The 16,021-nt window shown below is 40.3% G+C and overlaps 1 protein-coding gene across 1 annotated transcript in view; it reads right to left on the reverse strand.

Moving 5' to 3' along the window:
• nfasca (neurofascin homolog (chicken) a) overlaps positions 1 to 16,021 on the reverse strand; it is a 152,688-nt gene that overhangs the window by 58,599 nt on the left and 78,068 nt on the right. Inside the window, exons 12-20 of the mRNA XM_020617875.1 lie at positions 14,126 to 14,227; positions 11,797 to 11,994; positions 11,283 to 11,353; positions 9,752 to 9,974; positions 9,364 to 9,479; positions 8,999 to 9,209; positions 8,211 to 8,333; positions 5,894 to 6,067; positions 4,029 to 4,055 (exon numbers count right to left, since the gene is read on the reverse strand). Coding sequence (XP_020473531.1) covers positions 4,029 to 4,055; positions 5,894 to 6,067; positions 8,211 to 8,333; positions 8,999 to 9,209; positions 9,364 to 9,479; positions 9,752 to 9,974; positions 11,283 to 11,353; positions 11,797 to 11,994; positions 14,126 to 14,227 — 1,245 coding nt within the window. The remainder of the gene's footprint in view (positions 1 to 4,028; positions 4,056 to 5,893; positions 6,068 to 8,210; positions 8,334 to 8,998; positions 9,210 to 9,363; positions 9,480 to 9,751; positions 9,975 to 11,282; positions 11,354 to 11,796; positions 11,995 to 14,125; positions 14,228 to 16,021) is intronic.

Raw genomic sequence — 16,021 nt, forward strand, 5'->3', positions numbered from 1 at the left:
TCGGAGGTGGTCCTATTGGGCCGGTAGGCATACTGCAGGGGATCCAGGGTGTCCGGTATACTGCTCTGGATGTGGGTTAGCATCACTTTCTCAAAACACTACATAATGATTGGGGTGAGTGCCACTGGCCTGTAGTTGTTCAGGCAGGTGACCGGGCTCTTCTTGGGAAGGGGGACGATGGTTGTGGTATTAAAGCAGGTGGGAACAATGCTCTGGCTGAGGGAGAGGTTGAAGATAGTGGTGAGAACATCAGCCAGCTCGCTGGCACATGCCCTGAGAGCCCTCCCAGGGATGTTATCCAGTCCTGCTGCTTTGCAGGGGTCGATCTTCCTCAGGACTCTGTGTACCTGGCCTGGTGACAGTTAGTGGAGTGGAGGTGGGGGGTTGGGTGCACCAGGTGTGTGCGTGCTTCCTCTCTGTGCTGTAGCTGGAGGTCTCAAAGCGGGTGTAGAAGGTGATGAGGTCATCCAGCAGGCTGTCTGTGGAGCTGATGATGCTGGTGGTGGTCTTGTAGTCTTTGATGTGCTGCAGGCCTTGCAACATTTGTCTGGAGTCAGCAGTAGAATAGCAGCCATTAAAGCTTCTCTCTGTACTGCCTCTTGGTCGCTGTGATGGCTTTCCTCAGTCTGTACTTCGCGGCTTTGTACTCCGTCTCATTGCCTGATCTGGATGCATGACAGCGAGCGCGCAGCATGTGGCGTACCTGACTGTTTATCCAGGGCTTCTGGTTGGGAAACCTCCTCCAAATCGAACCACTTCGAGCTTTGAACCTCAACAGTCCTGTCAGGCAGTCCAAAAGCGATGAAGAGGACTCACTGGGGTGCTCATCTGTAAAGACTCTGGAATGCAGATGAACCAAATGAACGTCCCAGGCCCAATCCATCCCCAATTGTGGTCCGACTGACTCCAAACAGGCAAGACCAGTTCTCTCTTATAAACCATGCTGGTGTTGTTTAGCCCTGATTCATGTAAGAGTCCCATTAATCAATTTTCATAATCCTTCTCCCCTTTTTTGTTGTGATAATTTGATAGGTTTTCTCCCAGCTCTCCTCGTTATTAAGAATCCATAATTCCCATCTCACCATAATCACTAAGATAATTCTATCCAGTCAAATTCATCAAAACTAACTGATATTACTCCAGTCAAGTTAGTTTGTGGTTTTTTTTTATCATTTACTTGTCAGTCCATTGCATTCAGAAACCACCTGATAAATTTTTGCTTATTTGTTTTATTTCTAGTATTTTCATAAAATTCAGTTCTATTCTCCCTCATTTCCTTCTAATTGTAAAACCAAGGTCACAGTTTTTTCCAATAAATCATTCTTCAGAATTAAGGTTAATATTTTGGTTGATAATTTGGGTTATAAATTATGAATAATGAATTCCTACTAACAAATTATTAAATTAGTTTCTGTCATTCCACTGTCAAGAGAACTGGTGCTCTGAGGTAATTGTTTTATCCTGCCAAACAGACAGATACGCTACACAATCAATGAAACGAGAATGGAGGTGTGGTTTACAACTACCTAGACTTATAAAAACACTCAAACACTGTCAGTATGCTATTCATAGGCAGCATCAGCTGATGTGAGCCAGGCCTTGCAAAAAGAGAGATCTAAGAAGATGATCAAGAGTTGCTGATTTCCATGTAGCTGGAAAGCATCACAGAGCCATCTCAAAGACTAGATAGTCCTAGATAGTCATCAGTCCACAGTTAGACATGCTGTCTATAAATGGAGATGATTTGGTACTGTGGCTCATCTCCATAGAATCAGAATCAGCTTTATTGGCCAGGCGTGTCGGACACATGAGGAATTTGACTCTGGTACATCGGCTCTCAAAGTGTATGTACATATCCCCATGCAAGGGGCAAGTATGACTCACATGTTGACATTTGGCACGTGTTTTATGCCAGATGCCCTTCCCTGACTCAAACCTGGGCTGCGGCAGTGAGAGCACTGCGCCTTAACCACTAGCCTACCAGGGATGGCTAAACAGTGAACCAGCATAAGGCTGTGTAATATAACAAAATAAGCAGTATTAACAGCAACAAACAGTGCAAACAATGCAAAATAAGCTGTATAAACAGGCAGTAAACAATGCAGACAGACAAAGGAATGCTCCCTGAAATGAGATAAATAGGAATAAAAATAGAGTACTTAAAAATAGAGACCTGTATGAATCTGTATGAGGTATATTTACAGGTATTGTACTGAGGGTTACTGTCCAGTCATACTGTCGTTGGTTAAGTGTTCATCAGAGTGATGGGCTGGGGGAAGAAGTGGGCGCCCAGCCAAGATGACTCCAGAGGCACAACACAGAACTCAGTGAGGTAAAAAGAAGACCCCTTGAGTGACAACTGAAGACTTGAAGAATTCATTGGAGTTGGTTAACATCTCTGTTCATGAGTCAACCATACGCACAATATTGAACAGGCATGGTATCAATGGCAGGACACCACAGAGGAAGCCATTGCAGCAGGCCTGAAGTTTGCCAAAGACCACCTTGACACTCCACAACACTAATGGGAAAATGTCCTGTGGATGGATGAAACGAAGGTAGAACACACAGCACTGCATCTGGCGTAAAAAGAGAACTGCATACCAACATGAAAATATCCCAACAGTGAAGTACAGTGGAGGGAGCATCATGATGTGGGGCTGTTTTGCTGCCTCTGGACCTGGACTGCTTGCCATTGTGGAGGGGAAAACGAATTCCCAGGTTTATCAAGGTATCCTACAGGATAATGTCAGGGTGGCTGCCTGCAAGCTGAAGCTTAGAACAAGCTGGGTGACACAGCAGGACAATGCCCCTAAACATCGAAGTAAACCTACTACAGAATGGCTTTGAAGACACAAAACACACCTTTTGGAGTGGCCCAGTCAGAGCGCAGACCTCAATCCAATAGAGATACTGTGGAATGAACTCAAAAGAGCTGTGCACACCAGACATCCTAAGAATATGGGTGAGCTGACAGGAAGAATGATCCAGAAATACCCCTGAACAATGTGCAGTTATTAAAACCCTGCTGCCATTACTTTTTCCACCATCGCTTTGTATGTTTATTGGGTGTGTTCAATAAAGACATGAAAGATCCTGACTGTGTTTTATCATCTTATTGTGTTTGTTGATATTTGTGACATTGGTGAAGATCAGATCACATTTCATTACCAATTTATGCAGAAAAGCAAAAAAATTGCAAATAGTGCCATTACTTAGTCTTGCAACTGTAAAGGGCTCAAATAGTTTTTGTGGCTACAGGCAGAATTTTTTTCTGGCCCAGAATGCCTCTTCAGATTGTGAAGGATGTCGACCCCTGGCCTACACTCTGCTAACCTGCTTGAATATATTAAATATCCAGTCATAGAATAACTTCCTGTGGTGTAACACATAGGCAGCAATATGTTTACATATACAACTACTCATAGTGTATAACTTTGTAAACATACTGTAAAATACAAGAATATGAGGCAAATGAATGTCTTCTTAAAAATAAGAGCTGGACGTTCTGCACAAGGATATACTGGTTGGTATACACTTACCAACCACTTTGTTAGGTACACCGGTACAACTGCATACAATTCAGTGCAACACTTCCTCAACATCTGTGTTGTCATAAATGTATAAATTCAATTCTGTGTTTATTATTGTGGTTAGCACTGTTGCCTCACAGCAAGAAGGTTCCGGGTTTGGGCCCCACCCGGGACCTTTCTGTGTGGAGTTTGCATGTTCTCCCCGTGCTTGCGTGGGTTCTCTCCGAGGTTCCTCCCACAGTCCAAAGACATGCAGCTTAGGTTTATTGGTGTCTCTCAATTGCCCATAGGAGTGCATGTGCGTGTGGGTGGTTGTTCGTCTATGGGTTAGCCCTGTGATGGATTGGCAACCTGTCCAGGGTGTACCCTGCCTTCGCCCGATTGCCGGTGTACCTAATAACGTGGCCAGTGAGTGTAGACAACTATAGAGCCAAACATGGAGGATGAGGATGGGGAAGGGTGACAGGCAGGCACGCTATGCTTGTTCCCCATTACCTAGACCTGTTGCATCAGTAAAGTTTTCTGCCAATGAAAAAGACAAGAGAGACAGGAAAGAGAAAAGAGGTGTAAGGGAGAGAGAGACTCCACTCCAGAATGACCGAAAGGTCAGTTCAACACATTCTCTCACTTACCATGTATGGTATCTACCCATTAAATATTAATATAATATTTTGATTTGTTTTGAGATACAGTATCAGTCTCTTTCTAAACTTTTCAATGGAACTAAGCCTACTAAATAGTTAGTCTTAATGAAAACTGTTTGTCCAGAGTCACAGGAACACTGGGCCAACTGATGCACTTTTAGAGCATTTTAGATATCACTGAACCTTTTACAGCTCAAATAGGATAAAGCTAGAAAAGCAAGATTTTAGTTAAAGGATCAAAGGCTCAGAGAGAGAACCTGGTCAATACATTAAATTGTCTAGGACTCATAGCAAGTTAATAGGCCTGAAACCTTTTTTGTTATCAGAACACATGCACGCACGCACACACAGACGCACACTTGTTTTTGTCACTTACTGGAATCCCTACATAGACTTATATTAACTTCCTGGATTAATCTATCCTTAACCAAAGCCACTCTAAGTTTACACTGCGTCATTTTCATAAAATTTGACGAAATACGTTGTAAGGACCCACAGTGAGGCCAGTCTCCACAAAAGCTCCGGTTTTTCTGTGCCCACAAACATATAAAACATCATACACTAATTCACAGCAATGGCACACTATGGAGTAAACTCAATTCTCATGTATAGAAAATGGAAGAAAATGCTGTCATTATACATTAAAATACAGCAAAGTAAAGTGAAGGTCTTATGCCTTACTGGGAAACAGTGCTTGACACAATGTGAGTAAGATAAACATTTTAGTTACTCCGATGATAAACTTGGTCAGAAATTAACCCGCTATACTAAAACCTTTCTCCTACCAGTTCAGTTTGCCATTTCCGGCAAATGTCATCTTTGTAAGGTGATTACTGTAGTGAAATGTGTTCAAAGATAAGACCAATATTCATTTTATATTATCCTTATTGCCACTGTGTTTTTAATTCTCTACCTTGTCTGTGGCACTCAATCCAAAGACCAATGGTTTGTACTGAAGCTGTAAGTCTTTAAGAATGTCTCACAAATTTTATGCATAGTTGCATTAAAAAAAGAAAGAAAGAAAAACTTCAGTCATTTCTTGAAACTGTTGACCACCGTAGTTTTTTAACAAACATGCATGTATGAGTATGGAGGACTGAGCTCACTGGCACAGAGGAATAAGATATGTCCGGCTATGATATACAATATTCTTAGAAGGAAACAATCATCAGTAGCTTGGGTTTTTCATGGGATTTTTTTGACAATAAAAACATTACAAACCCATTTTTAAAAATATATATATATTACACTATATATTATTACCATAAAATGTTGCCTTATCCTTTATTTCAAAATTAATAGCTAAAACATATATGAAAATTTGTGGGCAATAATATACAGCTTAAGGGTTAAACAATTGTCAGGCAGTGCAAGGATTGACTGAAGTAAGACTAAATTCAAAGTTTACTTTTTCATAACTTCTTAATGGCTAAAAAAGTTGCAGTCTGCCCATTTATATGTAAAACTTGTAATTGCAAAAATAGTGACCTCTAAAATGGTTATTACGCAGCTTATTGGATGTTGATTACTTGTTGTCTGTGGGAAACCTTGAATTGATTTTAATGCGAACTTGTGATTATATTAGATTTTACATTTTAATATATGATACAGTATCATTGTTTTCAGATTAATTACATAATATGTGTAATTTTATTGAAACACTACATTCTCATATGATTTTTTGGCAAAGAAACGTTGAACTGTAGAAACACTCACCCTCGTTGGCGAAGTGTGGGGACTCCTCAGCACAGACCTCCCCTGCTCCCACCTCTGTGAGTGCTGACAGGTAGAACTTGTAGCGGCTAGATCGGTCTGGCAGTTGGAAAGTGAAGTCTGTCACATTAGGAAGAAAAGTCTGTATCTGGAGTGGACCCTCCCTGGAGCCATTGACTGCACACATATATGTTTACAGAACAATGAGAGAAAAGGGCAGATGAGTTAGCTTGCAATTAGAAATATTCCCAAATCCTGTCATGTGGCAGTTTGGCACCCTAGCTGACAAACTTCTAGCTATTGCCCAAATATTTACTAAAGTCTATTAGATAATGTAGAGCTTTTGACCTACTATGCATACTGCAGCTGTGCACACGTTCAGTACTTTACCAGTGCAGTGGCTGACTACCAAAGCTGTTTTGAGGGCATTCATTTAGTGCCAAAAAGTTTGACTCTTATGATTACTAAGCATACATATGGGGTACTAGGCAACATGAACTGAACCTTTAGAGTTTTTAGTATCCAGTACATGTGCCTCTATGGCCATGTTACAGTAAAGCATTTTTTATCCTGCCATTGGTATCGGCTTTATTTAGCTGATCCTTTACAGCATCATAGAATGGTTTATTTTCATATCTATCCCAGTGAATATGCTGCAGGTCACCATGACATTTATAGCCTAAGTTGTGCAATAGTATCTGATCATGTTTAATTTTACAATATAACAGGTCGTATACATTTTTAAAAATCCACTGATTGTATGTCAGTGTGTAGGTATGAATGTAATGGTGAACATTGTGTAGAGCAAGTTTGCATCATTTGCATAATTGTTTCCTTATTTATTTTATTTATCCGTCTTGTTTTCTGGTTGTTTTGTTGTAATAATACCCCCTGGCATTTTTGTTCAGTTATTTACTTTTATAATTTTTTGATTATGTAAGTTGTGAACATAGGAGGCTATCCTGACGTATAGTCTTTCTCTCTCATTTTCTATACCACTTAGTCCCGAATAAGGTCGCGGGGGGGCTGGAGCCAATCCCAGCCAGCATCGGGCGAAAGGCAGGGTACACCCTGGACAGCTCCTAAGGTATACTATTTGGTTGAAATAAAGTTTGGGCTTTTTCTAAAAAGAGTCTGAATGACTGACCAAAATGTAATAGTTGTACTGATACTGATGTACTGAGTGGTCTGAGCTGCAGCAGTATATACATTTACGGTAAGCCTCACCTCTCTTGCTGCACTGCTTAAAGCCACAGTATTCAAGTCTATTTTTAACACAATTTATGGTTGAAATGCTTTAATTTATTTAGCTGGTAAGTAGGTTGGCATCATATAAAAGGTGAGTAGACAAGAGAATGTGAAAGCCTTTGTCAGTGTCAGACTTGCGTGCAACATATGGCTAATTCCTGGTGTCGGTACATACCGTAAACTCAATTCATATCAAACCTGCTAAATATACTAGTATATATACTGATTTGTTAAATTTGGAACAGCACTACATTCAGGTTTAAAATGGATTGGAAAAGCCATGTGCAACCTCACCTTCAGATGTCTGTAATGAAAATGAAGAAGGCCCTACACCTAAGAAAACAGGAAGAATTTATAATTTTCCTTAATTTCTTTGGTGAAAATACAATTTAAACTAAAAAATTCCTAAGGGGGTCATGAACACTGCATACCAACTAGTTAACTTTATGTTTAAAGGTTTACAATTTTGTGTATGCAGCATATTGTGAATATTTGGGTGTAGTGGTTAGAAACAAACAATGTATAATATGTAATGTGAAGGAAAACACATTAGAATGGGATATAGTGTGAGTCAAAGAAAGTGGTTGCGTAACAGCTGCCAAGGCATTGACCTTGTGTGCTTCCAGAAGTGCATGTGCTGCTCTCAACAAATAGCTTGACTCACGGTTCTTTAAAGCATCTAACATCTCCTAAAAAGGAAAGTTTAAGGGTTGATGCAATTGGGGAAACAATGATAAGAAGTGAGAGATGGGAATAAAGTGAGGAGCAGAGTTGGTCAGTGTGTGTGTGTTTGGAAGGATAGACAAACAGGCAGATCTGGCCGGGAGGGGACCAACCTGATTTTGGATTCTGGACTGGCGGTACCCTGTGGCCACAATGACTGACAGTCTTCCTATTTAACACTGTATTTATTCTTTTCCAGAGGTGGTGATTTGATTCCCTATCTTTCAAACTATTGAATTGCCTTGAATTATTATAATATTAAATTATCATTGTAATTGGAATGGATTTGTCTGAAGTAATTTAGTTTGAATCTCAAAACTACATGGGTTTTGAGAAATCAGAGCAGCACCTGTTTGATATTTGAGCTGGTATCCAATCAGAATGCCATTTGGCTCCAGAGGTTTGTCCCATTCCAAGTAGATGGTGTCCAAACTCCTCCGGTTGATACTGAAGAACCCTGGTGCATCAGGAACTACACACATACAAACACACAAATAAAAATACTGTTAAGGGAAGAGAAGAAACAATATAATGCGGTACCAATAATGGCCATTAGAGGCTTCCACCAAAAAAATCTCTAGTTCCACAGACATCCATTTCAGTTTTGCCAATATACCGTATCTCTCAAAATCCAAAGTCAGTCCTTTGACATTAGAGATGTTACTGTTTCTAAAGCAGATTTTACATCTAAAGCATGCTCTGGTGATTATTAAAAACATGTTTTAAAATTATATATAATAAGACTGCAGCAGGCAGTTCCAGTCAGTCAGTTCCACATACTGGAATTAAAATGTCCCTTTAGTGGCTCAGAATCAACATGACATTAGGGTTGCAACGGTATACGATTTTCACAATATTATAACGTCTCAGAAAATTTCATGGTTTCACCTTATTACAGTATATGGTGTTACACAATTACTATTATTATGACCTACAATGACCCCCAAAGAAATGAAAACAGAAAGGCCTTTTTTTTGACAAGTGATTGTGCCAGTTGACTGACCTGGATTGCAGCACCAGATGGACCCAAACACTAAAAACTGTATTATGAACATAGTTTAAAAAAATAGCATGTAACTATAATATGTTATATAACAATGACATGGTGAAATTTTTTTGAGCAGATGGCTTCCTCACCTCCCTCCTTGGTGGTGAATTCCACTGTGTTGCTTGGTGGACCTTCAAAGCGACTGTTGGCCACAACCATAAACATCTTGTATTTAGAGAAGGGCACCAGGCCGCTGAGGATGCCAGATGGCTCAGGCATGGTGCTGTAGAAACCTTTGATCTTCTTCTCTTTGCTTACTACTAGATTTGGGACCAAACTGGACTCACGCCAGTAGTACAACTGGAAGGGAGCAAGAGAAGAAAGGGGCAAATTGGTAAGGAGTAGAGAGGATAAGGAGATCAAAGGAAAGAACTTGTCAGAAACACTATAATCCAGTCTAATTTTAGACCAACTCTGCAGTCGGTTCTCATTAGAAAAATGGAACCCGACTCACCCTGTACTCCTTGAACTCTCCTAAAACAGAGTTTGGATCCACAGGCTTCCAGTGGATGTTCACTTTACTGCTGTCAACCTTTGACACCCGCAAGTCAGTGGGCTCAGCAGTGGGCTCTGAATGAACCAAAAGTGACACAAAAAGGGACAATGTATGTGTGAAAAGTTAAAAAGGTTTGGCTTTGTTTGTGCTGGAATGTCAAGTTTCCTTCAGTGGTGGCTCTAGTCGTTTGCAGTAATTACTGTACAGTAATAATAGTTTAAAGTTTTTTTTAAGTCTAGTTGTGGAAATTGTACCTAAAAAGAAAGAAAATATCTCCCAGTCTTCATCCATAATCAACACAGCTGCTGTCTTTTAAAAATATCATCTCTAGTGTGCATCTATTTACCATCCTCTCCGGAATATCCAATGACCACATTAGACTCAGGTCCTGGTCCAAATTCATTCCTGGCCTGGATTTTGATCTCGTAAGGCACATAGGTTTCTGTGTTGTGGATGACATGTTTGGACCCCTCCGTGGTCACGTTACTCCAGTCTTCCCCCATATCCTTCTGTCTCCACCACACAATGTACTGTAGGTTTGGGCCATTTCTTGCCAAATTAAGTAGAGGCTAGACGACACAAAAACACAAACCTTGTGTTGATTCCAGATGCTGAGGTACTGCTATCAAAAAACTATAACATGTTACACTTGGGAAATACCGGTGAAATTAAACATGGGAAATTAAACAACATAATTTTACCATAAATTTAAACTCAATTTGGCTGGGAGGAATGTATTTCATGTCATTAGTAAATGATCTTAATGATTTTTTATTATTTCTTGATCAGTACCGCAATTTCTGTTCTTTTTGTTTTTGTTGTTGACCTTTACTTGCTTTACTTGATCCACATATTCAATTTGACAGGGTTTTTAAGCCAAATGCCCATCCTGGTGCAACTATTTGGGCAATTTTCAGTGTTCAAGAAGTCTCATTTCTTTTAGTGGTACTGAATTATTACTTTTTGCAATATACATCCCAGTTTACCTAATGCATTAGTGCTGATGCTTTCTGGGTCTTTCCTATGATTTAAAATATTACTACGTAGGCAAAGTTTGGGGTCTTGTTTTAACTAGTTTTGATACTATACTACATGCATTGCTTTAAAAGCAACTGCCTTTCAGGCATACAGTAACAATGAATGTGATGAATGTGTCCTTTTTGCAGCCACATCAGAAGTAGAGTTTAAAAAATAAAGTTGTCTGTTTATTTATACATAGATGAAGTAGCATAAGGTATGTGTTATTGATTTATACAGGACATTTTAAGGATAGTTTTACTCAAGGATTGATCATTGTTTAAAGGCCTACTCTAGAGTGTATAAAGGAACTGTTTCAGTAAGTCCCAGAATCTTAACTAGGAACTCATAGTTTAACTCTTTTTATCTACCATGGAAGTGAAAACCATATGGCATAGTCAGCTTTGCGGCTAGTTATTTCCCACTGACCAAAAGTAGTAGTTTCGCTGTGGTCCTTTGAGTACTTTAGTGACAGAACACCTTTACACATTTATAAAATTGCTGACTGCAGACCTTAAATGATGACCAGATGGTAAACTTCTCTTTGAACAATCAGCAATGTACAAAGAGTAATGATCTTGAAAATGTAATGTTTTTAAATCTTTCATTGAGGTTGAACAGCTATTTCTGTTTATGAGTGATGTCATCCCAGTGTACAAGCAAAGTGGGGCCACAGAATTTTTTTTTAAATAAACTCTTTAATTTTGTCAAGTTGATGTAATTTTAGAACATTTCTCATGCTCTTTTTGGCTTGTTTTGTGTGCCTTTTCTAAATTATAACAAAAAAAATATTTATACATATTCTCAGTACACTGCCAAGCTTTTTTGTGTTTTTTACATTTTCAAGATGTAGGTCTTACTTCCCAAGTGATCTCCATATTGTCCTTCTTGGAGCCCCATCCTCGCAGACCTCTAGGAATGGCATCTGGAGCTTGTTTTAACATGACAAAATGCACTTGGATCAAACATCAACTCCAAAAAACTCCATGTTGGCAAGTTCATATTTATATCCTTAGACTTTCTGGCTTGCGGCTTCTAGAATCTGTATTCTGTATTTCAGAATATGTAGGAGTACAGTTTTATTCAAAAATTAATGTTAATTAACATCCACCACTTTATAAAAGTCATGCCTATTCTGACAAATTGAGATTCAGTTTTTAAATAGTTAATTTATTCATTAATTGTACTTAGCTCTTATTAAAACATCATATTTTTCATGTAAAGCACGTCAGATGTTGCACCTGATAGGAAGATGGGTAAAATACTTTATATTTAGTCAACTAAAAGATGGAAAAATAATCAGCTGTCCCCTCTGATCAGTCTTTAAACAAATATAATTTCAGAGCACATATCAGAACATAAGGTGACTCTCACCAGCTCCACTGGTCTTATATCGCGGTGAGGGGCGGCTGGGCTGACTCTGGCCCACTGAGTTAATGGCGATGACCCTAAACTGGTAGTTGACAAAGGGGGCAAGCTGCAGGATGACAGAGTTAAGGTGGCCAGGGTAAGTGGACAGGTTCCGCCACCTGCCTGGCTCCCAGTGATCCTCCTCAAACTGGACCAAGAACTCTATAGAGACAAAAAAGCTTAAAACAAGATGGGCCAAACACTGTTGAAATAGTGGAAATCCTGGGGGAAATCTTGAGGTCTTTGATGGGACTCAGCAGGTTTTCTAGGATATCTAGGTGTGATACAAGAAATGTGTAGAAAAATGTGGTAATAAAGGGTAATTAAAGAGCCCATGGCATGCTTTTCCTTGTTTTCTGATTTATCTATCTACATTTATCTACAGCGATGAATTATCAATTTAAACTTGCCCCAAAGCTAAAAAAAATCAGGTGTACATACAGTATGTTCAAGTACTTCTATGCAGAAGCAAATTGGTTTATACAAGTCTCACAAACTCTCGCCGGCGAGACTTTTTTCTAACAAAATAAAGTACTACATGATAGTTTAACAATTTCCTTGAATGGTTGAAATGTCCAGGCAGTTGCGTGTTCATATGAGCTTGCCTGTGATCCACCAGTGCCATTGTAAAAGTGGAATATTTCGACTGTGCCTGGTTTTGTGGATATATTTTTCCTCCTGCTGCTGCACTGTGACCAGAGGGTGTGGAGAAAATTACAGGGCCTTAGGTTACTGCACTTCCGGGAATGTTCCTGTACAGGGACTTGCTGTTTTTCCTGACTGGGTCTAGCCTACCAGCAGCCAGTCAGTGAAGCCCCTGCTGCAGTTAGTGATGAGCTCATCAATGCTGGATTCCCCCAGAGCACAGTAGCTGTTTGTTTTGACTGCTTGAAGCCAGTGTGTCTGCCTCATGTGATGTGTTGTGAGTTATCAAGCAGATTAATGATCCATGATGTTATTGTTGGTGCTACGCTACCTGTTGGATTTAGTTTCACTACTTTGGGACTGTATGCGTTTGTGTGGGGAAAGACGCAGCAACCACCGGTTGGATTTACCAACCTTGGAGCTACTTGAAAGGCAGTGATGTTTCCACTACTTGGTGGGACTTAACAGTAAGTTAAAAAAAAAAAAATAAATGTTGCGTGTCTGTTAATGCATTGTTTCTGTAATGTTAGGGAGAATTGTTGTAAGGCTGGAGAAGTTACTGTGTCTGCATCATTTCTCAATTACCCACTTTGAGTGTTACACATCTCTTTTCATCAGTACATACACCATTGTTTACCAATCTATGGAGGAGAAATTCAAGTTAATTAATGCTGTTGCAGTTTGTCTGCTGTCCACTTTCATATTCTTGTTACGGTGGGGTGTCCCTCACCAGGAGGTGAGAGAGAGAGAAAAGGAGGACTCAAGGTGCAGGCTCAGGTGCTAATAAATACATGTCTTTATTGCAATAAATTTACAGAGAAGTGGACAAAGTCAATGGGTGGTCAAACCAGGGTTGAGCTGTGGAGGCTGAGAAGACCAAGACAGGCAGGTGAGTAAATGAGTGAACTGTAGGAACCAGGAGAGTCAGAGGACCAGGACGGTCAGGTGAGTAGACAGATAATCTGGAGGAACCAGGAGAGTCAGATTGACCAGGATGGGCAGGTGAGTAGACAGATGAACAGCGGCAGATGAGATGACAGGAGGGACTCAGGAACCAGAAGACAGGGCTGGTGTAGTACTTGCTATAGCGCTCGCTGTCAGATAGCCACAGCAGATAAACTCACTGGAGGTGATCACGGCAGGGGAAGATTGCCAACTGTGTGGCCGCATCTAACATAAAACAATTTAGAGCTCACCATAATTGTTGCCGTTCACACAGTCTGTGGTTACGTCCTCAACATAACCTCGTCCACATAACATCATCCACGTCAATGCTCCAGCAACAAAGGAGCGTCTGCCAGCGTTTTAAATAGCGATGGTTAATCAAATGGGGATGAGCGTCAGCTGTGCAGCACGCCCGGGAGTCAATTAGCAAGTGAATGCATCTCAGCTGTATCGCTGAGCCCGCGGGATGAGAGAGCAGGGGAGAAAAGGGGAAGAGAGGCAGGTAGCGCCGAGTGGACCTGATAATTCTGGCATGAACATGTCAGGTAGGATTTGAATTATTGTCATTGTCGAAAACCTATCTTATTTATCAGTGTTTTAACCCTAACCCTAATCTAGAGGTACCCAAGATTAAACATTAAATGGCTGGAAATGAGCAAAATGAGCATGCCATGTGTTCTTAATTGAATGTGTGAATACTGACCTGTGACTGGGCTTCTGTGGTCATTTCCGGGAATCCAAGTGAGGCGAACACTACGGGCTGTTGGGTCTGATAGATCCAAATCCATGGGTGGGTCTGGAGTGTCTACAGAGAAAAAGAATGACCTGACCTCAAACAAGGCAAACCTATGTATGCACACACATTCACACTGCATGCTACAAAATACTTGTTGCTCATGCTGTATAGTGTCATTTATTTTCATAATCATTCCTTTAATCTTAAATTAAAATACTCTCAAAGATTCTATTAACACACTCAGCATCCCCCAAATATACAGAGCTCCTCCCCTCAATTGTCTGAAAAGATGAGAAAAAAATGCTCTACTAATAACACAGCAAACAACTTAGCAAATTAGGCATTGTGAAGCATGAATGAGACAAATGTTTTTACACTTAGTATGAGATAAAATTACTTGATAATATGGAATAGGGTACATGCATTCTGTATAAAAACAGCCTCCTCTCAAGGCAAGGGGCCTTGCCAAGGGGCAACTCTCAGCAATATTCCCATAATAATGTGGTCCTCATAATATGATAGCTTGACCATGAAAACCTGCTGCTGGCATTTTAAATGATGCTGATATCATTATTAGTTTGAAAGTTATTTAAGAAAAATGACAGACATCCACTCATTGCTTTAGGGGTAAATCAGGGACTTCGGTGAGTGAACCACAGGCAAAGCATTGAAGACGTCACATTTCTGCAAGTCTATGTTCTGCTTGTTCAACAGCTGCTGAATAAACTGCTTAGACAGTCTCTGTTACTGGTTGATTGTTGCACTATATAGTGATCCCTTACATCTGCTCAGCTGTGAGTATGTTAGGTGTGCAGCCCCTCCCTTCTTTAAACAGTGACCGACACAAGGAAAACACAGAGGAAAACCAAAGTTAAACATCTGGGTCAACCTGTGAGGTTATGTTGGGTGAAGGTTAAGGAAAGCATGGGGTGTACCAATTGTTAGGTTCCAACAATGGAAACAGCTATTATGCAGTTGGAACAGCAGCGTCCTCACCGGCAGACTACTGTGCTCTGAACAAGATGTAGCTGGTTGCTAATATCTCGGTCAGATAACGAGCACTCACATCTTGGACAATGTCAGAACAAATTTCTAAATTGGCATTAATTGGATAAACTGACGATATATTCTTAATCTAAGAGGTTACTGTGTTACCTGAAAAAATGTCAAAACTTATATAATAAATAAAATGGCATAATACCAGCCCTACAGATGAAAATATTAACAATTTTGAGTCTGGCTCAAAATCTCTGCCATCAGGCTCTTGCCCAGCTATCGCTACATAGACTCAGTCTCTGTGCCTGGAACTGAAAAGCTGGATGTTCCTTCATTTCACTTTGAACAAACTTAACCTGATTTCTGAAATACCCCCAGGGTTGTAGCATGTCAGCTAGCCTTAGTCACACAAACTGCACTGTGAACAGACTAGCTTTACATAGTACACTGACATGAGCAAACAGTAAATGCTACCAATGGCTAAATAAATGCCCCATGCAGACTGACAGTGTGTCCTTACAGTTCTTCATAAATGCACACTTCTTCTTCTTCTTCTTTCAGCTGTTCCCGTTAGGGGTCGCCACAGCAAATCATCTGTTTCCACCTAACTCTATCCTCGGCATCCTCTACTCTCACCCCAATTAACTTCATGTCCTCTTTTAGCATATCCATATATCTCCTCTTTGGCCTTCTCTTGACCTCTTGCCTGGCAGCTCTATCGCCAACATCCTTCTACCAATATAACCACTATCCCTCCTCTGCACATGTCCAAACCATCTCAGTCTGGCCTCTCTGACCTTGTCCCCAAAACAGCCAACTTGAGCTGTCCCTCTGATGTGCTCATTCCTAATCCTGTCCATCCTGGTC

The sequence above is a fragment of the Monopterus albus genome, unplaced genomic scaffold, assembly GCF_001952655.1.
Source record: "Monopterus albus unplaced genomic scaffold, M_albus_1.0 scaffold196.1, whole genome shotgun sequence".
In the NCBI taxonomy this organism is placed as follows: domain Eukaryota; kingdom Metazoa; phylum Chordata; class Actinopteri; order Synbranchiformes; family Synbranchidae; genus Monopterus; species Monopterus albus.